The 27,415-nt window shown below is 40.3% G+C and overlaps 12 protein-coding genes across 12 annotated transcripts; all 12 read left to right on the top strand.

The window, feature by feature from the left end:
* Positions 1 to 2: 2 nt before the first annotated feature.
* TM35_000091110 (putative membrane associated protein) lies at positions 3 to 6,200 on the top strand (the record flags this gene model as incomplete). The annotated part of the gene is made up of 1 exon (XM_029024350.1): positions 3 to 6,200. A coding segment is annotated over one exon (6,198 nt), but the record flags the coding sequence as incomplete, so codon positions are not given.
* A 681-nt stretch (positions 6,201 to 6,881) lies between these two features.
* TM35_000091100 (WD repeat domain 34) lies at positions 6,882 to 8,471 on the top strand (the record flags this gene model as incomplete). Its single annotated transcript, XM_029024349.1, has 1 exon — positions 6,882 to 8,471. The coding sequence occupies one exon, from the start codon at positions 6,882 to 6,884 to the stop codon at positions 8,469 to 8,471; it is 1,590 nt and encodes a 529-aa protein (XP_028884126.1).
* Positions 8,472 to 8,790: 319 nt separating this feature from the next.
* TM35_000091090 (small GTP-binding protein) lies at positions 8,791 to 9,342 on the top strand (the record flags this gene model as incomplete). Its single annotated transcript, XM_029024348.1, has 1 exon — positions 8,791 to 9,342. The coding sequence occupies one exon, from the start codon at positions 8,791 to 8,793 to the stop codon at positions 9,340 to 9,342; it is 552 nt and encodes a 183-aa protein (XP_028884125.1).
* A 395-nt stretch (positions 9,343 to 9,737) lies between these two features.
* Positions 9,738 to 10,121, top strand: TM35_000091080 (uncharacterized protein; the record flags this gene model as incomplete). The annotated part of the gene is made up of 1 exon (XM_029024347.1): positions 9,738 to 10,121. One exon carries the CDS (start codon positions 9,738 to 9,740, stop codon positions 10,119 to 10,121), a length of 384 nt encoding a protein of 127 aa, XP_028884124.1.
* Positions 10,122 to 10,413: 292 nt separating this feature from the next.
* On the top strand, positions 10,414 to 11,196 carry TM35_000091070 (syntaxin; the record flags this gene model as incomplete). The annotated part of the gene is made up of 1 exon (XM_029024346.1): positions 10,414 to 11,196. One exon carries the CDS (start codon positions 10,414 to 10,416, stop codon positions 11,194 to 11,196), a length of 783 nt encoding a protein of 260 aa, XP_028884123.1.
* Positions 11,197 to 11,627: 431 nt separating this feature from the next.
* Positions 11,628 to 12,803, top strand: TM35_000091060 (tryptophanyl-tRNA synthetase; the record flags this gene model as incomplete). Its single annotated transcript, XM_029024345.1, has 1 exon — positions 11,628 to 12,803. One exon carries the CDS (start codon positions 11,628 to 11,630, stop codon positions 12,801 to 12,803), a length of 1,176 nt encoding a protein of 391 aa, XP_028884122.1.
* Positions 12,804 to 13,011: 208 nt separating this feature from the next.
* Positions 13,012 to 15,174, top strand: TM35_000091050 (uncharacterized protein; the record flags this gene model as incomplete). The annotated part of the gene is made up of 1 exon (XM_029024344.1): positions 13,012 to 15,174. The coding sequence occupies one exon, from the start codon at positions 13,012 to 13,014 to the stop codon at positions 15,172 to 15,174; it is 2,163 nt and encodes a 720-aa protein (XP_028884121.1).
* A 202-nt stretch (positions 15,175 to 15,376) lies between these two features.
* Positions 15,377 to 16,273, top strand: TM35_000091040 (uncharacterized protein; the record flags this gene model as incomplete). The annotated part of the gene is made up of 1 exon (XM_029024343.1): positions 15,377 to 16,273. The coding sequence occupies one exon, from the start codon at positions 15,377 to 15,379 to the stop codon at positions 16,271 to 16,273; it is 897 nt and encodes a 298-aa protein (XP_028884120.1).
* A 275-nt stretch (positions 16,274 to 16,548) lies between these two features.
* TM35_000091030 (mitochondrial ribosomal protein L3) lies at positions 16,549 to 17,970 on the top strand (the record flags this gene model as incomplete). Its single annotated transcript, XM_029024342.1, has 1 exon — positions 16,549 to 17,970. One exon carries the CDS (start codon positions 16,549 to 16,551, stop codon positions 17,968 to 17,970), a length of 1,422 nt encoding a protein of 473 aa, XP_028884119.1.
* A 306-nt stretch (positions 17,971 to 18,276) lies between these two features.
* Positions 18,277 to 21,342, top strand: TM35_000091020 (putative aminopeptidase, putative,metallo-peptidase, Clan MG, Family M24; the record flags this gene model as incomplete). The annotated part of the gene is made up of 1 exon (XM_029024341.1): positions 18,277 to 21,342. One exon carries the CDS (start codon positions 18,277 to 18,279, stop codon positions 21,340 to 21,342), a length of 3,066 nt encoding a protein of 1,021 aa, XP_028884118.1.
* A 373-nt stretch (positions 21,343 to 21,715) lies between these two features.
* On the top strand, positions 21,716 to 23,344 carry TM35_000091010 (nuclear transcription factor; the record flags this gene model as incomplete). The annotated part of the gene is made up of 1 exon (XM_029024340.1): positions 21,716 to 23,344. One exon carries the CDS (start codon positions 21,716 to 21,718, stop codon positions 23,342 to 23,344), a length of 1,629 nt encoding a protein of 542 aa, XP_028884117.1.
* A 317-nt stretch (positions 23,345 to 23,661) lies between these two features.
* Positions 23,662 to 26,691, top strand: TM35_000091000 (putative protein kinase; the record flags this gene model as incomplete). Its single annotated transcript, XM_029024339.1, has 1 exon — positions 23,662 to 26,691. One exon carries the CDS (start codon positions 23,662 to 23,664, stop codon positions 26,689 to 26,691), a length of 3,030 nt encoding a protein of 1,009 aa, XP_028884116.1.
* Positions 26,692 to 27,415: the final 724 nt, after the last annotated feature.

Raw genomic sequence — 27,415 nt, 5'->3', positions numbered from 1 at the left:
GACAGCGTGAGGCCGAGGAGCGTGCAAGAGAAGAGGCCCTCCAACGACAGCGGGAGGCTGAGGAGCGCGCAAGAGAAGAGGCCCTTCAACGACAGCGGGAGAGTGAGGGACTTGGGGTTCAAGTTGCTGAGCATGGGGTTTTAGGCATTAGTCGCAGTGGAGTAATGGATATGGAGTGTAATGAAGCAGCTTCTGGATTAGATGAGGTTGGAAGTTCTCTTGTTCATGCGCATGCGTCATCTGCTAATCCTGGAATGGACGGTAATTCTTCATATCCTGAAGGTGTAGAAGATAGCGCACATGTGAGTTTGCTTTTGGAAAAAGATGAAGTTCATTCTTCAAGTTATTCAGGGATAAATAACAGTCCAAGGAGTTATGGTAGTGGTGAGGATTATGAGACTACGTCGGATGTGAGTCTTGCATCTAGTATTGTTATTGGACAAACCCAAAATGATAATGGTATTTTGGGGAATGATTTGATCAATGCCGTGGAAGTTTACCCTGATGAAGATCCAGAACATGAGATGTTTGAGACGCATACGTTAGCAGAATTGCGGCGTTTAGGCCTTTCTGAAACAGATGTGAGTAGTCGTCGTATTGAGTGTCATGAGTATGTTACGATACGAGAGCCCGGACGTTGTTTGTATCCTCCTGGTGAGGAACGAGAGGGGGATCTTTCCGCTGTCAGCATGCAGCTTGGGTTCTTTCGTGCTAAGCAATTCATAATTACCAGTTTTCTCTCACGGTTGAAACGTATTGCGGAACGAGAGCTAGATGAAGGTGGCGTTCGTCGACGACTGAGCACCATGCACTGTTTCTTTGAGAGTGAATTGTTAAATGATCCATCCGTGACATTTGATGATGATGATCTTCCACACAATGCACCGTCTGAGTGTATGATGCCGCATTACGAACTTCTTACAGAGACAGCAAATACAACAGTTAGTAAAGCCGTTAATCGGGTTTCATTTGGTGATCCTATTCAGGTATGGGAAAGAGCGCGTGGTCATTCCTTTGATCTTATTAAAGGAATGAAAGATAACGCGCAGGGAAAACAGACATATACAAGAGGACCAACAGCAAGTAACATTTGGAGTGGTGATGTTGATACGAAAAAACCAACAACTTCTGCTAAAGTATTTTCTGGTGGTGTTCCACTTCGTGTTGAATGCACAAAAATTGCTGGCCCTATGATTAATATTCATGGGAATGATGTTGATCCATTGATCTTCGCCTTATATTTTTGCAATATTTCTTCAAATAGCAGTATGAAGGTTTCTGAGACATTTTATTTTGGCTCTGCTGTTGACATTTTTTATCCCCATAAAGAACGCAGGGAACTTTGTCGAGAAAATCGGGTGGTAACTTTCATTCCGCAGGATTTCCTTGGTTCACTCTATCTTGTAGTACGTGTTTATCGTCCTGCAAGTGAGGACTTTGAGAATTATGTTGATCTTTACACAAGACCCGACCGATACAAGAGCCAACATGTGATTCCAATGAAACAAGAGACTCAACTACTTGCAATGTCATCAGATGCATTAGAAGAACTTGGATGGGGAGCGATACGGTGTTGGCAAGAGCGAAAACCAACAGAAACGATAGAATTAAAACGTCTTTACCGTAAAGCCGTTGATGATACTCAACTTTACCAACTTGTTAATGATGAACGCTCTCGTAATGCTTTGCGAACGGTTCCATTTGAGTTAGAGTTTTCTCTTTCTGACTGTACAACATATGAAGTGGCATTTCCCACTGAATTCAGTGAACCTCGTCCAGAAGAGAATGAAACAGTTGTGAGTTTATTAAACTCAGATGTTCCTGGAGCACGAGCAGAGACATACAGGTATGCTCCTTGCTCTATCCCTATTCTTAACTCTGGTTTCTTTCATGCATACCATAATGTGTATTATTTCCGTATTAATAAAGTAAAAATTGCAAACACAGGTGTACTTCGCAAGGTACCAAATACCCATCGTACATTTGTAATGCAATTGTGTGTGAAGGATCAAGATGTTTCACTTTCTGAAGAAGGATTACCACTTATATATGGACGTAGTTTGTCCGGTAAAACACTTGAAACCTCTGCATGGACCTCAACAGTTCACAATTGTGCTGATTTTGAATTAAGTGATGAATTTAAAATACAATTGCCTCTTTATTTAACAGATTCTCACCATATCTTTATTACACTTTATGCTTCCTACCAAAAAAAGAATCCCCCATCAGCGGGACAGCAAAGACTTTACAAAGTTGGCTACGCAGCATTCCCTATTTGCCGCAATGGCGTAGTTCAAGTAAAGCAAGATTGGAGTATAAACTTTGTTTCTGTTGATCAAGCAGTGGTGATTGCTGCAGGAGGGTATCTTACAAAGTTTCCTGAGGCCCCATCCGCTGCACTTGTTAATAATGGTTCACCTGTTCTTCGTGCCAGTACTCAAACACGTACGTCTGTTCATGCTTCCAATAATATTATTGCAGGAGTCTTAAAACACATACCTGCTGCTTTAGTGAGTGTATCACAAAATGATGACGTTCTTGCATCTTCAGGTAATATAGGTGAGGTTGGGGAGATCAATGACGACAGTACACATCTAAAGATAGTTGATCTTATGCAAAGATTACCTCTTGCAGAGATTTTGGCTTTCTATCCACTACTTTCATCCTTTAACCTTGCCATTATCAGTTCTCCATCAAAACGGGTAAGTTTGGATTGCCGCACTGCTGCATTAGATGTCTTTATAGACATAATGTTTAAAGCACAACAATATGATTTGGCTTCACGGGCAGCAAAACGGAAGAAAGAACAGGGATCAAATACTTATGCAAAGACTTCTGCGGCAATATATTTATATCATTATTTTACTAATGATGTGTTATATAGTGGAAAAAGGTATCGTGTATATGCTGGCGTTGCAGAAACATGGCTAAATCTATTAAAAAAGTCTAAAGAAAATGCAACAGAAAATCCTGTTGATGCTCCAGCAGGTGAATCAAAAGGTAAACAAACCGCCCGTAATATTAAAAAGCAAATGGCAGATTTATCTTGGTTTCTTTTTGATGTTATATTGCGTTCTCTGTATCTTTGGGCATTAGATCGGCCAAAGATTCATAGAAATCAACTGTTTCACCCTAGTTTTTACACAATACTGGGGGATCTCTGTGTTACTTTCTTAAGTGTTCTTCATGGTTTTGCAGTTGATGGTGGATTGGTACAACGCGTTGCTCTCTTTGTGCGTAATCTTTTTAACTACTGTGATCGTGGTCAAGTTTTATTGATTTACCAACGTGTGGTTGAACATCTTGCAGAGATGGGAGACATGGATGGAACATGTGTTTTTCTGAGAATTACTCTAGAAGATCCAGAAGTGGTAAATTTAATGTTACCATCTCCATTTTATACAAAACCAGTTTTTCTAACACGTATATTAGTGGATGTCTTATCAAGTTTACTTGTACATAAGGATAGAGACACGAGAGCCTCTGCCATAGATGTACTCTATTCATTCTTTTGCGGTATTACAAATAATCCACATATTCCTGCTGTTACTCTTAAGTATGTGGCCTCGCAGTTTTTTGTATTAATTCGTTCATTGTCTTCAAATTGGAAGACGTACCTACAACTGTACACTAAACTTGATTCTGCGGTAGCTGTTGGTGACAAACGTCAACTTGTGGTAACGATGTTATGGATTATTTACTATACACCACGTAGATTAATTCAACACTGGTTAGTAAATGAGAGTGAATCGAAGGTTCTCGTTGGATTTTTGAACATTATTTCAGATGCCCAATCTCTTCTTCGTTATAATAATGGTACAGATAAGGCAAGTCTTCATGCTTCTCCTTCTCAAGCTATAGAATTACGGGAATGGGATGCTCGTATGTCTACTTTTGTAACCGCTATTGGATCACGTATGTGTAGTATAATTCTACAAGATATTCCTCACTCTCTACAATCATTACGAAAAGAAAAGGCAAATGTTGTTGTTTTCCCATTCTTTGTTATGCTTGAATCTCTTGTTCATATGGGAAATTCTACGATTGCCCTTCAATTCGGATCTTCTGCTATGTTTGAAGTGGTATGCACTTTATTTCCTGAAATTATGAGTCGGACAGCACGTATGAGTACTGGAATGGTATTGTTGGTATTTCGTTTAATGAGTACCTGTTGTCAATATGTTCGTTATATTTCTGGACAATCATTCTTTCTTATGTGTCAATCCTACTTTACATGGACTAATTCTCTTTCACGCATGAAATCTCTAACGGCAAATGCTCTGGTTTCTGTGGCGGAGTCAAAGGCACGCAATCTACGCTTAGCAGGTCGCTTTATTGAGTTTCAGTTTGATGATTTAATGGAACGAGCCCGAAAAGAAGAAGAACGTTTCGTTCCACCAACGCCGGATTATAACAACCGGTATGAGAGCGATGCAAACCAGGTTGGTGGTAACTCTGGTGAAGCATATAAATATCATATTAAACCAGCATTTCTCTCTGTGCAAAGACGTATTCCTATATCAAAATATCTACTTGAAAAAGGTAAACAAAATAATACAGAAAATTGGAATGGTAGTATGAGTACCTTGGGAGTTGAAAGAACTGAAGGGATGGGTCCTCCACGTTTTTCTCAAGAGTTTGCAGGCATGTCTGAGTCTACTCTTAGTCTTTTTCGAGATGTTCTGAGATTACAAATGGATGATTCTATGCGTTTTAAAGAAGCGAAAGTATTTGCATATTTTGAAGTATTACGTAATTTTTTGCGTCAGAATGCATTACGTGAGGTATTAAAATGGCTTCATCGTCTCTATGAAACTCATAAAAATAATGGTAATATGACAGAGGCTGGAATGGTATTTTTTTTTATTGGAGCTCTCTGTTTCCGTGTAACGGAGGTATTTTACTATGTTAAAGGGAAAACCTCCAATGGTGCACGTATGCCTTTTGCTTTACTTGATTATGTTTTTTGGCAAGACTATGTACGTGTATTGCCTGAAGTGGATGTGTTACTACCAGCGGACACTGTGTATGCTATTGTGTCGGAATTATATATATGCCCAGATGATCCATGCTTTACGGTGGAGGGTCAAGTAAAGACATTAAAGGAGGCTGCCGAACATCTTGAAAAGGAGCAATACTACGAGTTTGCTGTTGCTACGATGGCGATTGTGGATAAATATCTCCGAGCTGTGAGTGACTTTAACAGGGCTGCCGTTGTGCATTTGTCCATGGCGAAGTGGTGCACATCTATCGCCCGGTATGAAAAGCGGGAGAATCATCGTTATTTTCTCCTATGGGCCCGCATGGAGCGGGAGGAGCGGCCAAAGACCCGGCGGGAGATGCAGGAGGGGGAGACGCTGCTGCCGGAGCAGCCGCGGGGACTGCCGGGCGGCCGGGCGATCAAGCGAGTCTACAAGATGCCCTTCGCCACCACGCAGGAGGAGTTCGCGGAGTACAGCAAAGCCTTCATCACGTCTCTCTTCGAAGATGCCAATCTCGTGGTCGCCACAAGTGCACTCGCCGACACACTTCCCGCTATTCCTGAGCCAACATCAAAGAAAAAGCGGGTGGCCGCACTGCATCAGGCCCCTAATCATTGTTTGCTCACGGTATTTGAAGTACAGCCAACTGTTGAGAAGGGTGAAGCACCACCTCATGATGGTTTTGATAAAACCGTGCATATATCAAAATTTCAAAACGTTTACCATAACTATGAAAAGAGAGAAGCGGATGAGAATGCAGCGATGGATATAATGAACCAACGTATGGTGATTAATACTTACGAACTGGATCGTGCCTTTCCGTCAACGACAAGTGCTATTGATGTCAGTAAAACAGAATCCATGTTTTTGGATCCTTATGATACTGCAAAGGAGATCTTGAGTCGTAGTATAGAGAAAATTGAACAAGCACCTGAAGATGATTCACTTATAGTAGAATTACGCGAGTCACTTTCACCTATGCAAATTAAACCACCAGGTGCATATATGAAAGAAGTCATCGCTACTATGGTTACTAATGTACCAGTCATGAATACAATTAAACGACTCAGTAGTCTGGTTCGAACTAAACTCTCTATTTGCGAAAAACAAGACGTCATAACAAAGCACCCTGAGGATTATGCTCTTGTATTAAAGGCAGTGACAGACATCGAGTGTTGTGTCATAGCATCGGAAGATATAAAAACTTCGGAAGCTTAAGAAAAAAAAAAAAAAAGAAAAAAAAAGGGATGAAATGGTAAAAGGAATGGTGACAAAAAGATAAATTGCTGTAAGGGAGGCACGACTGTGCTTAAAATGTATTTTTGTACTGTTCTTCTGAACCAAAAATTTCGATATCTTTTTTTTTATTGCTTTTCTTAACTGTTTTTTTTTTTTCTTACTTATTGCTCCGATTCGTATTTCATTCGTTTTTTTTTTTATTATTATTGAGGAAATAAAACAGACACAATTTATTAACTTGAATCCTGTGCGCAAGATCATATTGTTTACTGTTTTTCCCGCATTTTCATACAATTGTGCTTGTAGTCACTTATATCGTGGCTACCCGTTTATTATCATTATTACCACTTGTTTTTTTTTTTTTTTTAAAGGTAGTTAATCGTTATTGTCTGTGTTCTGTTTTTTTTATATTATTTTGGCATTTTGCTGATATTTTTCACTTTTTTTATCCCTTCCGAAGGGAGCTAAAACGTGTGGTTTTTTTTTTTTTTTTTTTACCAAGGATTATTTTGCTGCAAGTCCCTTTACTTTCTTTTATTTCTCTTTCCCTCTCTTTCTCTCTCTTTCTCTCTCTATTTTGAACGAAAAGAAACGGTAGAAGTAGAAATAAGAAATAATAACAACAGCAATAGAAAGGGAGAAGAAAAAAAAAAAAAGAAAATGTCAGCACCGTGTAACTTCAAGGACCAAATCACTGGTGAAGTTAGTATTCCACCCTCATGGCAGAAAGAAATCACACGATGTGAAGAAGGATCCCAGACGGCCAATATTGCCACGGTGGAAGAGGCAGCGCAGACAGACATCAGTGCACTGCAGGTAGTAAACCGATTAGACAAACAAGTAGGACACGAAAAGAAACAAATTCAAGCTACACTCAATGGTTTACAGTACGTCTACGCTGGAGTTGAATTTGACGAGGGCAAACTAGCTGCCTTCTTGGAGTCGTCGAAGGAGAATGTACTTTCCATGTTGTATCGAAATGCGAAGAGCAGTGCTTTTGACAATTATGAACCCAACTGGTCCAGCAAGAGCACTGATATTACGGCGGTTGCCACTCTGAGTTCTGCGTACGCGGTGGAGGGGGAACTGCACGCACTAACCGTCAGTTGGAACTGCAACGGTACACTTCTCGCGGTTGGCTACGGCCGTGTGGATACGGTGGGGTGGTGCCACAGCAGCGGACTGGTGAGTATATGGAATTTGTCGCGTCACGATATGGATTTGAACACGCCCCATCACACGTTAGAGACGGACGCGTTTGTGACGACTGTGGCGTTTCACCCAACGCAGGCGGGTGTTCTTGCGGTGGGTTTATACAGCGGGGCGGTTGTGGTGTATACAAATATCACAGATAACATCCCAACATCCGTCTCCACAGAGGAGGGAGCGGTCTCGCACAGAGAACCGGTTACAAGTCTGCAATGGACCCAAAGTATACAGGAGGTACGAGAGTCCCATCGGTATATTCTCGTCTCTGCAGCACAAGATGGATGTGTGTTCTTCTGGACAACGACAAATAAATTAGCAGAACCGATTGCCTCATTCTCTATACAGAACAAAAAGGGAATTACGGTTGGTGTAGAGGCTGCCAGTTTCACACGACCTGGTATGCTTAGCGGGATTTCTGTTCCCTCAGCGGACAGTCTATTTATTGTCGGTCTTGAGAACGGTGATGTTGGACGTGCACGGCCTGGTGTACTTGGTACATTAGCCACACGTGGAACGGATACAGCTATAAGTCTTGATATAGACTGGCTGGATGCACATAGAGGCCCAATACAGAGCGTTGATACTTCACCTTTTTTTCACAATCTATGTTTAACATGCTCTTCAGATGGTAGTGCACATTTGTATAATGTATTGGAACGAGCCCCACTTGCGACCTTAGAACCTTCATCAGAAAGCAAACATTTTATTTATGCAGCCCAATTTAGTCCTTTTAGACCAAGTGTTATAGCAATGGTCTCTAGGAGCTCATTTCTGCACATTTATGATCTTCAGAAATCGCAATTGAAACCAATTGTCTCATTAGAGGCAGGTGTAGATGGCGCTCCCGTGATGTGTGTGGCATTTAATCACGTCTCGCCGGATTGGCTTGTCACCGGTGATGTGCGTGGTTGTGTGCGTCTTTGGCGTTTGCCGTCTACACTCATCCAAACAACGGATTTGGAACGGGCGGCTGTGCGTGGTAGTCGCGGACGTGGAGGCGATGATACGGCTGTACGCTCTTTATTTGGTTTTACACTCTGAGGCAACACTCACTCCTCTCTCTTTTCTTTTTTTTTTTTTTGGTTTCCCATACACACCACCAAAGTGGGGGGTGTACATGATTTTGTACTAGATTTCGGTTCTTTTTTTTTCGCTTTTAATTACCTCGAAGAAGAAAAAGAGATTTTACATGACTCCGTTTTTTTTTTTCCTTTTATTGTTTTGTTTTTTGAATCTTTTTTATTTATTTATTTATTTCTCTCAGAATATTGAAAGAAAGAAAAAAAGAGAACAAAAAAGAAGAAGAGTAGAAAGACATTAAATTAAAACAACAACAACAACAAAAAAAAAAAAAGACACTATGGTGACTTTACGAGTTCAGGTGGCAGTGATTGGTGCACCAACGGTAGGAAAGTCATCCTTTGTGCAGATGATCCACAGCAATGGTGTGACGTTTCCCAAGAACTATCTGATGACTATGGGATGTGATCTTGTTGTGAAGGAGGTGCCCGTAGATGATGAGAACATGGTAGAGATGCTCATATTTGATGTAGCGGGGCAGAAGGAATATGAAACAATGGTTCCCGCATACTTGGAGCGGGCCGCGGCGTTCATTCTCATGTATGATGTTTCCAACAAAATTACGTTTGAGGCGTGCACAAAGTGGCTGAGTGCCATTCAGCGTGTGAACAAGAACGCGATTGGATTCCTCATAGCGAACAAGACAGATCTCTCAGATAAGGCAGAGGTGTCGGAGCGCCAGGGAAAAGACTTTGCTAATTCAAATCAAATGAAGTTCTACAAGTGTTCCACACTCCGCGGGGTTGGCATTCGTGAGCCCATTGATGATATAGCAAAACTTTACGTTGACGCCTACCAAAAGCGCATCGAGCAGGTTTCAAATATGAAATGATGAGAACTGATACTTTCGACTAGCCTAACCTGTGTATTATTTCTGTTAGAGTGAGTAATAGAATGAAAAGGGATGGAGAAAGTGAAAGAGAAAGAGAGAGAAAAAAAAAAAAAAAAGAGGGAGAGAAACTGGGAAGTAGAAGTGAGGAAAGAAGAGAGGGATAAACCTTTCTCTCTGTCCATCTCTATTTCTTTCATTCTCTCCCTCCCTTTTTTTTCTCATTCTCTCTATATCTCTTTCTTTATATATTTATGTTTCTTTGTTTGTTTGATTGATTATGTCTTTTTGTGTGTCGTTAAAAGAAAAAGAGGGGTTGTGTCTTGTGGTAGATACATGAATTACCTTGAAAAGAAAAGAAAAAAGAAAGAAAAAACAGAAAGTTATCGTAAAGAGGTATGGTAGTGTTGTCTCTTTCGTATGAGTTTCGCCGCTTTTTTACTTTTACATGTGCAAGGAAGCTACTTGCAATGATTGATGATGCGCAGGTGTGTGCTCTCCTTCTCGACGAGATTCGTGAGCGGCTGCCTTTATACAAGTCGGAGGTTACCACTCTTGACACTAAGCGGCATGTGGTGATAAGTAGCTTTGCAGAGAGTGCGAAGGTCTTTCTTCCATACCCTGTGGTGGAAAACAGTGATTTCACGATGACGGAGTTGCAAGGATTAGTGAACGCAGTAGATACACTTCGACAAGGGGAATGCACAGATTTCTATCTTGTCTTTATTGACAGCGGCGGTTCCTTTTCATTCTACCGAATGAATACACTGAAAGCTGGATGAAATAGTCACGGAAAAGGTATATTGATTGGCTATGAGTGGTATTATATGTAGAATTATTTTTCTCTTGTGATATAATGCTTCTCTTTTTTTTCTCTCTTCTTCGTGTCTGCTGTTTTACTTGATACCTTTATTTTTTTTCTTTTCCCCTCTCTCTCTCTCTCTCTCTCTCTCTCTTCTCCCATCGTACAATCTAGGTATATATATATATATATATATATTTCTGTTTTTCTTATATAGCCACTATTATTATTATTAGTGTTACGGAGAAGACACGAGTAAAGGGATTGGTATAATGGAAGATCCAAGCTGGAAACGCAACTGCGATTTATTGACAGACGCTCTGCGTTCATTGGAGCGCGGCACTTCACATATACGCCGTAGCACCAACAAACTCACTACACTTCGCGATATTGAAAAGGAACGAGAAAAGGTCAAACAGGTGACAAGCAAAACAAACGCCAAAGAGGTTCACGTTATTCAAGATGCTTTGGGACTCATGGAAAAGTATATGCGACTAAACCCCACTCAACTGCGTGGACAGGGAATTAAACTTACAACAGAGGCGAAAGTAGCTCTAGAGAACTATCAAAAGTCATGTGATGCCTTCTACAAAAAGTGCATTAATGTTGAGGAGTCATTGCGATCAGGTGGAGGAACAACACGCGTAAAGGTGCGAGGCAGAGCTGCATCAACAAGTGATGTGGATGACGTAGATGAAAACACTGATCTTCTTCAGAGGGAAGCAAATGGTAAAACTACTCTAAAGGAAGAGTTCGAACGTGATCTCCACGATGAAATCATGGCAGAGCGACAACGTGAGACATCAGAAATAGCTGACAATGTTAAAGATATCAACGAAATATTTAATCATATTCACCTAATGGTAAATGAGCAGGGAGAAACGCTTGATGTCATTGAAGGAAATGTAGGAACAGCTGAGAGGGCGACAAGAAATGCAACCAATAATTTGCGACAGGCTTTACAATACCGAGAAACTCCAGCTCGAGATAAAATGATGCTCCTTTTTGTCCTTGTTTTAGCATTTATAGTGTTTGTTGTAGTTCTCCTCCATTGAGTTTTATGTTGATATAAAACTGTCTTTTTTTTCTCTTGTTTTCTTTCTTTCTTTTTTTTTTTTTATGTTGTTGTTGTTGTTGTTGTTCGTGGAAGGAGCAAGAGAATGCATGATGGAATCAATCATTGCAAGTGGGTCTATTTCTCTGGATGACTCTTGCCAAAAAATAACGGATTGTATTGCTTTTTTTTTTTGTTTTCTTTTTTTTTATTTTTATTTTTAAAATACTTTGTGTCTATGTCTTGGGGGATGGAATGGAATGGGATGGAGTTGGGAATATTTATACTTTTTTCTCCCTTTCTTTACATAACAGAGTCCTTATTATTTCTACCTGAATAAACTCTTAGGGGTAATCAAACATACATTTGGAAGAAAAAGGGGATTGAAGAAAAAAAAAAAAAAAAAGAAAAAAAAATAAATAAGAATAAATAATGTCGGCAGCTGTGGTTACACCTTGGACTGTTGAGGGAGACGTGGACTATGATAAACTCATTAAGGAATTCGGGAGTCATCCGATTGACGAGGCACTGCTTGAACGTTTAGAACGCGTCATTGGGAAGAAACCACATCATTTTCTTCGTCGCGGTATCTTCTTTTCTCACCGTGATTTAAATCTTCTCTTGGATGTCTATGAGTCTGGACAATCATTCTATTTGTACACTGGACGAGGCCCAAGTAGTGAGTCTATGCATATGGGTCATCTTATACCTTTTATGTTTACAAAATGGTTACAAGATGCATTTAAGGTGCCACTCGTTATTCAAATGACGGATGATGAAAAATTCTACTTTCGTAATATCTCCATTGAACAGATAGAAGCCATGACAACAGAAAACATTAAAGATATCATTGCCATGGGATTTGATCCAGAGTTGACATTTATATTTCGTAACTTTGATTATATGGGTCATATGTACCGCACAGTGGCGAGAATTGAGCGAACCTTCACGGCAAGTCAAGTCCGTGGATGTTTTGGATTCAAGATGGAAGACAATTGCGGTCGTTGGATGTTCCCAGCAGTTCAGGCAGCACCGTCATTCTCAACATCTTTTCCACATATTTTTCCACCATCAAAGGGAAATGTGTTTTGTTTAATTCCACAAGCTATTGATCAAGATCCCTACTTTCGTCTTACACGTGATATTGCCCCACGTCTTGGTTTATTAAAACCTGCTGTGATTCACTCAAAATTCTTTCCTGGACTAAGTGGTTCCAAGGGGAAGATGAGTTCTTCCACCGGGGCAGCTGTGCTTCTCACAGATACAGAAAAGATGATAAAGGAGAAAATTAATAAACATGCCTTTAGTGGGGGCGGTGCAACAAAGGAGGAACACTTAATTCTTGGCGCTAATACCGATGTGGATGTCCCCATCCAGTGGTTAAGTTTCTTCCTGGAAGATGATGAGAAGCTTGCGCAGATTAAGAAGGATTACATGCTTGGACGTGCCATGACAGGGGAAGTTAAAAAGATGCTGATAGGCATTCTAACAGATATTGTTAAACGTCATCAGGACGCACGTAAAAATATTACAGAGGATGATGTGAAATTGTTTACAAGTATTCGTCTTATGGGACCTGCAGCTCTCGAGGCGCGTAAGGAAGATTAACGGTTTTATTTATTTTACTCTCTTTGGAATACTTGGAGTATATTTATGAGGGGTGAGAACTTATTTTCTCATTCTCTCTTGTAATATTGTGTTTTATTCTTTTTTTTTTCTTTTTTGATTTATTTGTTTACTCTTTCTTTCCTTTTTTTTTCTTTTTTTTTTTCTTTTTATTATTATTGCTAGGCGAAATAAAGCAGGCAGATAGCCTATGTCTTCATGGCGTAAATGGCATGTAGCTGCTGTTGCTGAGTGTAGATCAGCGATGTGTCCTTGTCTTATTCGCTTTGCCATTGGCTGGCCTGCGAAAGGGAAACACACAGAAAGATCTCCTGCAAAAGATTTTCCTTCTTTTTGGGCCAACGTGAGATGTTTCAATGACCGCGAGCGGGATTTCTTTGTTCAGTGCGTGGAACACATTCGCTACGGCATTGGTATGAGTCTCACACCGCCTATAGTGCGTTCAATGGAACGTTTGCTGGAAAATAACTTCAAATGTGTGGAGTCTGCGGAGATATCGGAAGATGATACGACCACGTTGTGTGATGTTGTGCTGATGCCTGATGGAAGGCCATGTATGGGTTGGTTTTTAGACAAATTTGAGTCTCAACACTATGATTCTGTTATTGCTGCACTTGAGGAACGATGGAGTGTTTCATCCGGTTCTTTATGGTTATTGAAGGAACGTAACATCACGGACCAGCTAAACACAATGACCTTCAACAATAGACAAGAGAGTCTTTTTAGTGAATCAAAAGAATGGACTACTGAACGTATAAGAAATTTAGTCTCGAAGCATGCACGATGTGCTGACACCACTGCATCTTCTTTTGAACGGAGTATTACTGGGATAAATCGTTTATCTATTTCTCTTTTATGTGATTCTACAGAAGCAAAATATAAATCTCTTCTTGTAGCTTTGGGTAATTATGTAACTTCCATAGAAAAAGATTCTAATGGATGTGGAACATGGTATCCTATTTTGTGTCGTTCATTTGCTTCTTTGTTATCTTCAAAATTTTCCATACAAAATGCATATGCTATGCGTCTTCTTGAACTTGGTGAAGCTTTATCTTCTTTGAAGTTGAATGCGGATGATAATAAAAGTGATAATGATGATAATAATGATGATGATATGAAGGGTGAAGTCACTCAAGTTTATAAAAGGCTAGTGCAGGATTCTTTGGATATCGCTAACGGCAAAGATCCAGTAGAACCCATGCACTCTTTCTGCTCTGCGCTACCAAACGCTGTTAACCATCTTCTAAATGGACTAAATGACGTGGATAATACTTTTCTTTGGTTTCCAAGAGTTGTAGAGCTCTCTATGGTGGCATCTACTCCGAAAGATAGGGATGATGCTATCTACGCGGCAATATCTGCTGTTCCTTTTCTTTATCGTTATATTGGAGCCTACGAAGTTTCACTTTTACAACAACATCTTTCTTTTGAAAGATCTCAAGTATGTGAAGGAGAGGTTTCTCGAGGGTGCATAGGTCTGACGGACAACATGGTGTTAAACCATGTGCTTAGCCATAATTCTATTGAAACTTTGCGTGATTCTGTATATAATACCGATGAGATGCCTAATCTTGTTAGTGGAATGGAGGCTTGGATGCCAGGGGTAGGATTAGATTCCTCCTTTTATATTTCTAACCTTATAACTGCATGTGATGCACTTGCAGGTATGCTGGGGGTACCAGATTCTTTGCAAGATGTACAACATGATTCACAGAAAGCTATTTATAATCTTCAACATAAACTTAGAATGTTTGCTCTGAGACGATTTGGATTTGTATTTGCTTCCAAAATGTGGGGATCTTCTTTTTGCGATAGAGCACTTCCTTTTCTTAACACTCTCCGAGTTTCTTTAATTCCTACACCACGGTTTACTATTTTTCGATTCAGAAATATTGAACAAATGCCAAAACCGTTTGATGCCGTTGGAAATCCGTCATCTGTACTCCGCTCTTTTGCTCCATCGTATCTCTGTTATCCTGGATCTTCACCTTCTTTCTTTACAGAGTGTGGAGCTCTGCAAGAGTTGGAGACGTTGGCCAGTCAAACAGGTAATAAAAAACGTCTGCGGTGCCACTTCACGCCGAGAAGCCGAGGGATCAGTGTATCTTTGGACTTCATTGCAAGTGACACTTTATTCTCTTCAATGGCAGTAGTAGCAATGAACAGTGTTAAGATGGAACCCAAAACGTGTTTTGTGGATATGGCTGCGCAAATTGAGGGTGTCCAAATTGTTTCACTTCTTTCATTACCAGATGCTCGTATGCGACGTAAAGGGGGAAATAACATATCTGGGGAAGGAGAAATGAAAAGAAGTCTTTTCAATGATGTGCAAGAAATAAGATCGGAAGTGTAAAGAGAAAACAATATCAACAAAAGTGTAAAGAAGGGATGAAAAAGTTTATGAAAACCTTTTTAAAAGGTCTGAATGACTGTTTGAGATGATAACTGTAAGTTAGAGAATGTATGTCTTGTCTTTTTTTTTTTTTTGCGGGTTTGCCTTTCTGTTTAGGAGTTTGGGGTGTAGGGGATAGTTTATTAGACTTTACTCAAAAGTAATGCGAGGGCTTAGATTTTGCTGTAGGTATTCCCCATTGCTTGGCGTTAGTCCGTTTCAACTTGGTGTAGTGCGTTCACCATGTCGTTGGATTCTACAGCAAGAGAGAGTGGAAGCTGAAACGGCATTGGGAAACCCAAAAGGTGGTTTAAATATTAATGATACTAATAGTACTAGTAGTAGTACTGGCAGCGGTGATCTGGTACAGGGAGTTTCTCAATCATTTGAGGAAGATGCATTTGCCGGTGAGTTTGACGAACTTGAGGCGGCATCACAAGAGATTCACGATCTCTGCTACGCTATGATTAATCACCTGCGGAAAACAGACCCGGATGAAACGAAAGACCTCTTTGAGAGACGTTGCGCTCGTCGTTTTCGAGAACCAGTTCATGAACATAAACGTCGTTTGCTTCATGAGCATAATAAGGGTCTTCAACGTAGAAATTGTTACAGAACGGAGGAAGAATTGAAGGAGGCAACACAATTATTTCTTCAATTCGGTGAAAAGTTGCTTTTGCTTCTTACAAAACCAGTTATGGACCGAATGATTGAATCAGCCGGTAAGGGTTGCCGGGACTGTCGCTCTGATGGTGTACACAAATACCGAAAACCTTTAGAGCGAGCAAGCTGGCGTGTTTTCCCCCATCGTTGGTTTAAACACGCACCTTTTGAAGTACAGCAGCTGCGATCAGATATGCCTGAATTTGCAGTGCTCAACACGCGGACGGCACGTGATCTCTCCACCATACGTTCTTTGTTTACCCTGATGGAGCCACAACACCCATTCCGTTCTCAGTTGGAAAGCCGTTTATTTGAAATCACACAAGAATATGACCCTGTCCACAAAATTAACAAGAGTGAGCGGAACTCATCACCTAGTGGTATAGATGCCAAATGACCCATTAAATAGGAATGAGGAGGAGAACCTCCCACAACACATGAAATACTTTTATTTTTCTTTCTATTGGTGTATAATTTATTTATAAAGAAAGAAGAACAAGAAAAACAAGAAAGGTTCTCTTTTGTGTATTAATATATATATATATATATATAATTGTTCGTTCTTCTTATGGATGAATGTTGTCTTGTACGGTATCTTTTTTTGTTTTGTTTTTTAACGTCTTTTTTATATATCATTTAAATATATATTTATATATGGATATAGGTATTTAGATGCGTTCCTTAGTACAAATGCGACGCGGTAGTGTACATGGTAGAATTCTTTCTACTGTGTCTATACAATGTCGAATGAGAACTGGAGGCGGCCCGGGTGATCGACGCATTCGGACAGATTGGCACCGTTGTTATCCCTCTCTGATGCAGGAGAAGGACCGTGATATGTATCACTGTTACTACCCGTATCTTTTTGATCATGGTGATAAGATGAGTTTGTATCCGAAAATCCCAGAGAATCCCCGTTTATGGCAACCTGAGCAGCTACAGACTACTTATGATGCTATTAGAGAAGACAAGTATGATGCGTTTATTCGACTTCGTGAGAAGTTTCCAGAGTTATATCAAGACACGCGTGCCTGGGATAATCCTCCTCCTTTTGGTGAATTCAATATGTTCTACTCTGTCAGATTTGGTCTTATTGGTGTGAAGGCCTTTACGTGTAAAGACTATGATGAATTGGGTAATCAGTTTGATTGCACTGCATTTTGGTTTCCGGACAACCAGATTGTGAAGCACAGCACTCGCAATGGAGATGTTGGTACAGACAAGGTGTATGTTGGGGCGATGAATGTGCCGGTGGAGTTCCACAAGCCGCACGTGGCGGCCTTCTACAAGGCGGCGGGAGTGCCGGTGAAACACGTCTGCGCGGGGTTCCCCATCACGCCGGACGCCTACGCGCCTGTTGGCACGAAACTCGACGTGCGGCACTTCAAGCCCGGGCAGGAGGTGACCATCACCTTCCAGAACAGCGACTACGGCTACCGCGGCGTGATGTTCCGCCACGGCTTCGACGGCGGCTACGTGTGGCTCGGCGACTCCAAGTGGCAGCGGCGGCCGGGCTGCATGGGCACAGAAGGGCAGAAGCGTATATTCCCAGGACACCGCATGGCAGGACAGACAGGCGCTTCCGCAGAGACATACCAGGGGGTCCCAGTCTGGCGTATAGACTACAAGAATTCACTCATTTACCTCCCAACTCTGATAGACGCAGATGTTGGCACATATGTCAAGTTTAGCGACACCATTAACACAAAGGGGTACACGCTATGGAATGAGCATAGAGGGTTACCGGCTTTTCCAACCTTTATTCCCTCCGCAGAGGAGGATATCTCTAAGTTGTCAACAGACGAGTGCCAACTTTTGAGCCCACCTCTTTATATGTACTTCCGTGATGAGTTTGCAGCTACTCAATTGGTATCCCAAACGGATTTGGAGGATGCAAAGAGCGCTAAACCAACTGTAGCTCCACCAAAGAAGAAGGTATATGACATGAAAAAGTACTTTGAAGCACGTAAAAAATACAGACAGAATATGCAGAAGGCTAGAAAGTACAAATTAATGGGTCTTCGAACAAAGGCACATGAGAAGCAAGAAGAGGCAAGACGTGCAAAGATTCTTAAATACAAACGTGTCAAATAGTCACAATATACTTATATATATATATATATATTTGTGTTTGTGTAAAAGAGGATTGAGGGAAAGGATGCGTTTTTATTGTGTTATGATATCACAGAGAAACATGTATCTGTGGAATCGACTAATTGTGTATTCTCATCTTCTATGTTCTCATTTTTCTTTGAATATACGTTTTTTCTTTTTTTTTTCGAGATGTTTTTTTTTTTTTCTTCTTATTTTTTTTTCTTTACCATTCACGCATTTTTAGAGCTTTGTCGTTTTTTTTTTTTTTTTCTTTTTTTTTGTTTCTCTTTTTTTTTCGTAGGATAAATGTCTGTGCTAACTCTTTCTAATGCGCGCGTGGCGAATATTTTGTCCGCGTGGAAAAAGGCTCAAAACGCGTCGGGGGGATGTACAGTGATGTGCTGTCTTTTTGGTGCATTAACTCCAAACACACTCGAAAATCAGCGAGGACAAGCAATTGTACAAAGCCTTTTCAGTTCACCAATACCCATCTGTAACGTTGCCGTATTGTTTTCTTTTGATAAGATGTGTGTGGTTCACGACGGAGTCTCCATTGAATTACCGTCAAATACCGAGAGCTACACGTATACGGCCATTCGGTTTGATGATAGTTCTGCTGAGTTGCTTTCATCATTCCTTGCAGGTGCAACTGTTGGGATGTGCCAAAAAGAGTTGGCCATACAGGAGGGTGAGTTTGCAACTAAAATAATTACACTAATGAACACTCTCATTCCTGCTGAGCGAAGGGTTGAAGTGGCACCACTTCTTGGTGAGTTCCTCTTTGTAAAGGATGAAGCTGCACTTTCGTGTGTAGAAAAGGCGGCAGGACTTTGTAATGCTGTATTCCGACGTTTTGTGCGTGGTTTAATAGAAGAAGAGATCCAAAAAACAAACCCTAAATCATTAAGTTCTTTAAGAGAAGAATTAAGTCAAAAACTTGAAATGCCAAACACCGTTAAAGGTCTTGAAACTCTTGATACATCACAGTTTTCAATCGCTTCTGGTTTAACTCCGTGTATTATGCATCGTGGAACGTACAGCTCCCAAATTCAAACAACTGAGGTGAGTACACAACCACTTCGTGGAGATGTAATCGTTGTACGGTATGGTGTGAAGAACTGTGGTTATACTGCATTCATCGCTCGTACTCTTATTGTGGAGACTAATGCTCCTGAAAAAGCGAAAGAGGCTTATCAATTTGTTTATTCCGTAAGTGAGAAGGTGATTGAGTTTCTCCGAGTGGGTATAAAACTAAGTGAAGTGTACGAGAAAACTTTAAGCTACGCCAAGTCAATTAATGAAGGACTAGCCAAGCATCTTTCAACCTCTCTGGGTTTCTCCACTGGCCTTTTGGTGCTTGAAGCACGAGGATCAATATCTGAAAAAGGGACGGCTATTATTGCAGATGGAATGGCCTTTGTTGTTCGTATAACACTTGAAGGAGTGGATGATGGCACAGGTGAAACATTTGATTTGGAATTATCTGATACTGTTACTGTTAAAGAAGGTGCTGCTCAAATTAATACAAAAACATCACGTAAATTGGAGGAAATTCTCTATGATGGGGGTGCTGAGGAGGAAGCCTTTAACCCTATTAAACGTGATCTTCAAAAAATCACTCGTCAAGGACAGAGCAGTATTCCTCTCTTATCAAGAGAATCAGCACGTGATGAAAAATTAAAGTCTCTTCTTAGGGAATTACATGCCGAGTTAATCGCCGCTGGAGGGAAAAAAGCTACAACAGCAGTTACAGAGGAATTACGGGTGTATGAAATTGGAAGAGTTTCATATGGTGACATTATTCCTTACCCTAAAGAGAGTTCTTTCCCACCACAAGCTAAAAATGGTATTTATGTACATGTTGAAAAAGAAGTTGTCTTTTTTCCTATATGCGGATCTGTGGCAGCGTTTCATGCTTCAACTATTAATAAAATTGATGTGAAACCAGAGGGTGATTACGTTACTTGTACCGTTACATTTCATTCCTTACAAGAAGCAAACATCGCCTACCGCCTTAATCGAACAAAAATTTTTGTTAAAGAATTAAGCTACCGTGCTCCACGAGATGTCTTTACAGAGGTTAAAATTGCCATTCAAGGTATTCATCAGAGAATAAAAAATAGAGACACAGAACGACGAAGGGCCTCTGCAAGTGCAGGAACTGCTAAACTTAACATAACACCTAATCCACTTCGACTTCCTCAAGTCAAGATTCGTCCCACAGCAACAACTGGACGACAAAATAAAGATTGTATTGGTAACCTTGAACTTCATCAAAATGGACTTCGATTTTCCTACATTGGTGGTCCACCAGTAGATTTACTATTTGATAACGTAAAACATATTATTTTTCAACCTGCGGTGAATTCTATTCGAGTTATTTATCATATTACATTAAAAAAAGGAGTGGAAATTGCACGTAAAAGTGTAGACGAAGTTCAATTTGTCGCCGATGTTATGGAGAGTAGTGAAGGTGTTACAGGAACGCGAAAATCTTATGAAGAAGAAATTGCTGCAGAAGAACGTGAACAAATGCGTATCAGTGAAACAAACAAACAATTTATGCGTTTTGCCCAAGCAGTAGAAAAGATGGGTAATATAAAGACACAAATACCAGTAAGCAATTTTTCATTTGATGGAGTTCACGCTAAAGGTCTGACGACGTTTAAAGCAAACCGTGAAGTTCTTTGGGCCATCTCTGACAGACCTCCCTTTACACAGCGTGTGGCTGATATTGAAGTGGTTTCCCTTGAGCGTGTTATCCCTGGTGGATCTACCTTTGACATGTCACTTATTTTCAAGGACTACAATAAGCCTGCTGTGACTATTACGACAATCCCGCGGAGCAGCCTGGAGGCGATCAAAGACTGGTGCCTTGCGGCGCGTCTGTACTACATGGAGACAACAGTGAACCCCAACTGGAAGGTTGTGATGAAGACGATACTTGAGGACCCGGAGTGGGACCCGTGGCGGCCCGGCGCCGGCTGGGCGGTTCTCAACAACGACGGCGACGAGGAGGACGAGGACGAGGAGGAAAGCGAGTCGGACGACTCAACATACATCGAGGAGGAGGACACCGAAGACTCGGATGAGACCGGCAGTTCGTTTCTCGAGGACGACGAGAGTGAGCCCGACAGCAGCGACGAAGAAGACGACGAAAGTGCTCTCAGTTGGGACGAGATGGAAAGACGCGCGGAGGCACACGATCGCAAGCGTGGATACGCCTCAGACGATGAGGATCGCAACAATGGCAGACCGGCAAAGAGGCCGCGCGTGGCGAACACCGCAAGGGCCGCACCGCTGCCCACAAGGGGAAAAGCACCTCGTATGCCAAATACAGGAGCAGCAGTTCCACCACCACGCAGGTTCTAATTTTTCTTCTACTTGTTCCTCTTCTGCCCCTCTACACCTTTATGAATATTCTTTTTTCACTCAATCTTCTTTTTTTTTTTTTTCTTCTTTATTCGCATAGAGACTTAACAGAGGTAAATTCCCCGATTGAGGTAAGAGAAGTAATTGATTGGTGTCATCGGATTTCTAATGCTTAAAGGAAAAAAATCAAAAAAAAAAAAATGTGTTTGCACTTTCTATTGCTCACACTGCATATTTATTTATTTATTTATTTATTTATTTTATTTCTTCTTACTTCTTCTTCTTTTTAGTCACATTAGAGAGAAGCAAACTAGAGTAGAACCCCTGCGTTTTTTGTTTCCCCCTCCATAGAAACCATCGGGTGTAAAAACACATGGAAGAAGCGACAGAGCTTGCAAAAGAGTTGTCGGAAAGATTGAAAGAAGGTTCCTATGATTGTCCTATTTGCAGTGAAACCATTCGTCTTCGTGATAGTCTTTATGCCTGTCCTGTTTGCTACGGAGTTATGCATTTAACATGCATTAGAAGGTGGGTAAAAGCACAGATGGAGGAGCGAGAAAAACAAAATGGTGTTGTAGATCTTACTCAATGTTCTATGCATGAGTTTCGTTGTCCTCTCTGTCAATCACTTAATCCAACATCATCTATAGTTGAGTGTAGATGTTTCTGTGGAAAGGTAAAGGATCCAATCCCAGATCCTCTCTTGGTTCCGGGTTCATGCGGTCAGATGTGTGAAAAGAGACGTAAAGACAGTAAATGTACGCATTCCTGTACTCTTATGTGTCATCCAGGACCATGTCCTCCGTGTGCCTTAACACGTACGCAAGTTTGTTTTTGTGGTAAATCGGAAAAAACTGTTGGATGTTCAAGTGGTATTCATGGATTTGAGTGTAACGAAATTTGCGGTAAGTTATTGGATTGTGGGAATCATTATTGTAAAGCACCATGTCACGAAGGTCCTTGCTCCATTTGCTCTGTAATGGTGAAGGAAACATGTTATTGTGGATCTACAGAAAGGAAGCGACGCTGCGGTGAGGATGAATCGTTTTCCTGTTCAAAGCCATGCTCAAAACTACTGGACTGTGGAAACCATCGTTGTTTATTTAAGTGTCACAAGGGTCCTTGTCAGCCGTGTTTACAAACTCCTGATCGTCTTTTGTTCTGTTCGTGTGGTAAAGTTCGCATTGATGAACTTGTTAAATCTCCACGAAAGTCTTGCTTGGATCCTATTCCATCGTGTGGACAGATTTGTGGGGCTCCTCTTCCATGCGGTCATACTTGCACAGCGGTGTGTCATGAAAGTGCTGTATGTCCACCATGTATGGAACTTGTCTCGGAGCGCTGTGGTTGTGGCTCACGTGTAATTAAATATCGTTGTTTTTGTTCCTACATTCCTTCTGAGGAGTGGGAAGAAGTAGTAAAAAGGGCAAAAATACCGATCGCAAAGGCAGAACTATGCTACCCACCGCGTTGTACTAAACCTTGTCGAATGAATTTGTCATGTGGAAAACACACTTGTAAAGAAGTTTGTTGTACAAATGAAGATCACACCTGCTATCGAATTTGTACAAAACGATTGCCTTGTGGAGAACACAACTGTGGACAACTCTGCCACAAGGGTCCCTGTTTACCATGTAGCAATAATTCATACGAACGACTTTATTGTCGCTGTAGACGTACGTGGGTTGAACCACCGGTGCCATGTGGGACTAAACCTCCTATTTGCAGTCACCCGTGTATAGTTCCGCGTCCATGTGGTCATCCTCCCAATCATCCATGTCATATTGAGGAGGAATGTCCAGATTGTGTTGTTCCAGTTGAGAAAAAATGTGACTCACATAGAAAGGTAATGCCTTACTTTTTACCTTGTTATCGAAAGACTGTTTCGTGTGGGAAAAAATGTGGGAAGGTGTTATCATGCTGTGGGAAAGTATGTGAAAAGATTTGTCATCCAGGACCGTGTGAGCATCAGTGTACAAACGTTTTTCCTGAACTTCAATAGGAAAAAGAAAAAAAAAAAAAAAGCAATATGAGGGAGAGGGGAAGAAACGTGTGAAGAAAAAGGAATGATAAATAAAGAAGCGTTCGGTTTTATAATATGGGGATCTTTATTTTGATATCTGGATTAAATGTATATTGAGATCTTGAATAAAAAAATGTTGTTGTTTTTCACTTTTTTTTTCTTTCACCCTCTGTTTTTTTTTTTTTTTTCTTTGATTATGTACTACACATTATGTGTGGGAACACAAAGGATGACTTTTCGATTACCCAAATAGACGAAGTACGAAACGAATAGTCAAGGGCAATTAGAGTTGACAAATGCCGTCTTCACGGGGTGATGTCTTACCCCTAGAAATAAATGTAGATGAGGCACAGACCACCTTACCTAGTAGGGAAGTTTCCCCTGGTGAGGTGAGGCCAAAGATGGAGCCTTCAGTTTTCTATTCCTTGTCGGATGTCTCAATATTTGGTACACTATTTTACTTTATTTTCGCAGGTCTTTGTTTAGTAGCTGTTGTATTGTTTGTTAACATTGATTATCGCTTGGTTAACAATTCTACAAGACGTGCGGCAGACACTTGTGGTGGGACAATCGCCTCCTCTACAGTCGATCAGGGCAGAGGTGTTCTCATTGGTGTCTCTTTACTTTGCGTTCTCCTATATTTAATTTTTGCAGTGGCCGCAGTGCGGTATCTTCGTCGAGTCTCTATGGAGTTGGTAAGTGAAGTTTGTCAGTTGTTTTTCTCCTTTGATCTATTAAACCGGCTTCGCTTGGAAAGTGTACCACTATACGTTAATGATCACCGTGATGTGGATATCATAACAGAAAAGCAGACGTTTCTTCTGGAGTGTTATTCTTCACAAACCGAATTACAAAATGCACAAGATGCTATTAATGACATTTCACTCGTTCTTCGTTTGTTTCGTACATGGCTTCCTGATGCAGTTTTTCATAAAACCCCAGGTGATGAGGCGAACACACTGATAGAAGAAGGTGTTTCCGTTGCTGTTTCTGAAGCACCCACAGCAGTTCCCACGGGAGCGGCAACGACAACAGCAACGACAATAACAAATACAGCAGCAACGACAACAATAGTGGATGTTTCAAACACAGTGAATCCACAAAATTTCTCGCAGTTTCCATCTCAAAAAGAATCCTCTCTGAACCGTTCACACGACGAGACAGGAAAGAGTCTTGCGTTTTTGGCAGATGGGACAAAAAAGGTTGATACTGAATGCTCATATAGATCTTTGAATATTTCTAAAATACGTCGTGGTATTGAATCCGGATTAAAAACTAAAAAAGTAACAGTAGTAGTGGCATTTTTATCAGGTTTTGCTAGGAATGTAGATGAAGACTTACGAAGTTCTTATTATCTATCCCAGGAATTTTTTTCTATAGTGACAGAGCTTGCAGACAAACATAGTGGAACATTATTAAGCGTTACACCAGAGAGAGTTACAGCTGTATGGAATGCCTTTAGTGATAACCCTAATCATGAAAAAACTGGAATGCTGTATGCTTGTGAATTAATAACAGCTCTTGATTCATTCATGTTTGATTTGGGTTATACCGCACTTTCTAAAATTAATCCAGTTGTAGTAACTACCTCAGGAGAGGTTTTGACTGGAATTGTTGGAGCAGAAGAAGAAAGATCTATGGTTGTTTACGGAGGCTGTGTCACACTTGGAGAAGAACTTCCTTCATTGTTGATAGCTTTAGGTATAAAATGTGCGTGTACAGGGAATTTATCAGATTATTGTCCTCTTGATTTTTATCCTCTTCCAATGGACCATGTGACAGATTTTGAAGGTAATGTTCATGTGGTTTATGAAATTATTGATACCTATCTTCCGTATCATAACAAGTTTATTGAGGCATTCAATGCATTTAAATTAGAAAAGTACGATATCGCAGAAAACATGTATTCTGAAGTTTACAATGAGAATCGTGATGATTGGCAAGCGTTTAGAATGAGTCAGTTATGTATATATCTTCAAAAAAGTGGTAGAATATATCAACGACGTGTTCCTCAATGGAAGTTATTTCCTGTAGAGGTTGAAGGAATTAATAATACTGAGAAACATCGCAGGAGAAATTCATATCATTGGAGGAAATTGGAGGCAAGTTCAGTTGAAGATCATCTTCGAGAAGTTATATCTAAAGTGACTGATACCCAATCGTCTTATTCTTTTAATTGTGAAGGTATTCAAACCACAGAAAATATTAAAAAAACTGAAAAGAATTATTTAACTCAGGAAAAATCGTTAAAACAAGATCAGGAGCTTCCTATCATTGAATTTCGTGATCGACAAGGGATGATGTATCGTCTCTCCGATCGTGTCTTAGGTAAAGGAGCGAATGGAAAAGTTTGTCTAGGATTGTCACAAAATGGTGCATTAGTTGCTATCAAGTCAATTCACTTACCTATGGTAGAACGGTCAGAAATAGAGGGAATGAGTGGTGTTGCCCTTAGACGTTTGCGTAGGAAAGGAATTATTGCTAAGGCTAATGTACAGGAGGCCCTAGATGGTATTATTAATGAAGTAGGTATGCTATCTAGATTACGACATAAAAATATAGTAGGATATATATCTTGTGCCATATTAAAAAATAGACTTCTAGTTGTTATGGAATTAGCAAGTGGTGGAAGTCTCTATAATATTTTATGTCAATTATCAAAGATAGATGTAAGTCGTGCAAAGCGTTATTTAAGAGATGTCTTAAAAGGACTTGAATATTTACATGGGAAGAACATTGTTCATCGTGACATTAAACCCCAAAATGTTTTACTACTAGAAAATGGGGTATGTAAGTTGAGTGATTTTGGTACATCTCGAAGTTTACAAATGATATATACTTCTGCACAACTAGAAGGAACTCCATTGTATGTTGCCCCTGAAGCAGTACGTGGTAGAGTAGAAAAAGCTTCTGATATATGGAGTTTTGGTATTATGATGGCACAAATATTAAGCGGTAAGGTTCCTTGGCCAGATGTGGGTAAAATGAATCCCCATGCCTTTCTTTACAGTGTTGGCCATGTTGAAACCTTTCTTCCCCAAGTAGATGAAAGTATTCCAGTTGAGGCTAAAGATATAATTATGCGGTGTTGTATTCATGACCCTTCGAAGCGACCGACCGCACGAGAACTTTTAAAAGATCCTTTTTTTGGTCAAACTAACAATTATATTGGTTCAATGTCAGTAAACAGACGTTTATCTCGCATTGATGATCATTTACATGGTCATTCATTAAATAGTTCCCACGTGAGACCTGGCAATGAATATATTGTTTTTCCTCCCACACGTGGTGTCAAAACAAATAGTTTAAACTGTATTAAGAAATAATAGCGATGAAACCCATTTTTTTTTTTTTTTGTTATCTTAGAAGTATGAATCTCCTATAAGAAGGGGGATTTTGGTATTTATTATTGTTTTTATTATTAGTTAATATGTTCAATTTTGCTCATTCGTACATTTATGCTCTCTTCTTTTTATTTATTTATTTCTTCTTTATATATGTTTCTCTGTGTTGTGTGTATATTTAATTTATTGTAATGGGTATCACTGATAGTCTCAGAATGTTAGCAATAAGCAGTAACATTGGTGAAACACTTCTTGGTGCATCAACTGCACTCATTGCCCTTGGTGTGGGATGTGGATTCATCGTCATACTATGGCTCGTCATGTGGAGAACAACATTGAGGGACGTTCCTTTCTTCCAGGACCTTTGTAGTACATTTATGCAACCAGTGAAGCGAAGAGGGAGTGATACTAAAATGCGAAAGCGCGTTATTAGTTTCAATTAATAATAATAGAGTGTAAACTCTGTTTTGCTTATTTCTGTCTGTGGTGTAAGAAGGTGAAGCTTCCTAATTTATGTACTAGAAGAATCTCACAGATAATCTGCAATCGCGTGTCTAGTTTTATTTTATCTTTTCTCGTCGTAAAAGAGTGATGCATTTAATGATGCTAAGTAACTAAGTTTGTACAAAGAGGATTTTCTGCCTTTGGATGACTGGAGAAGATGCCTTTCTGGCATGCTTTATTTTCTCTGTTGTGGTACCTTCAG

The sequence above is a fragment of the Trypanosoma theileri genome (genome assembly GCF_002087225.1).
Source record: "Trypanosoma theileri isolate Edinburgh chromosome Unknown TM35_Tth_9_V1, whole genome shotgun sequence".
Classification (NCBI taxonomy): Eukaryota; Euglenozoa; class Kinetoplastea; order Trypanosomatida; family Trypanosomatidae; genus Trypanosoma; species Trypanosoma theileri.
This window is presented reverse-complemented; position numbering and strand designations above follow the sequence as displayed.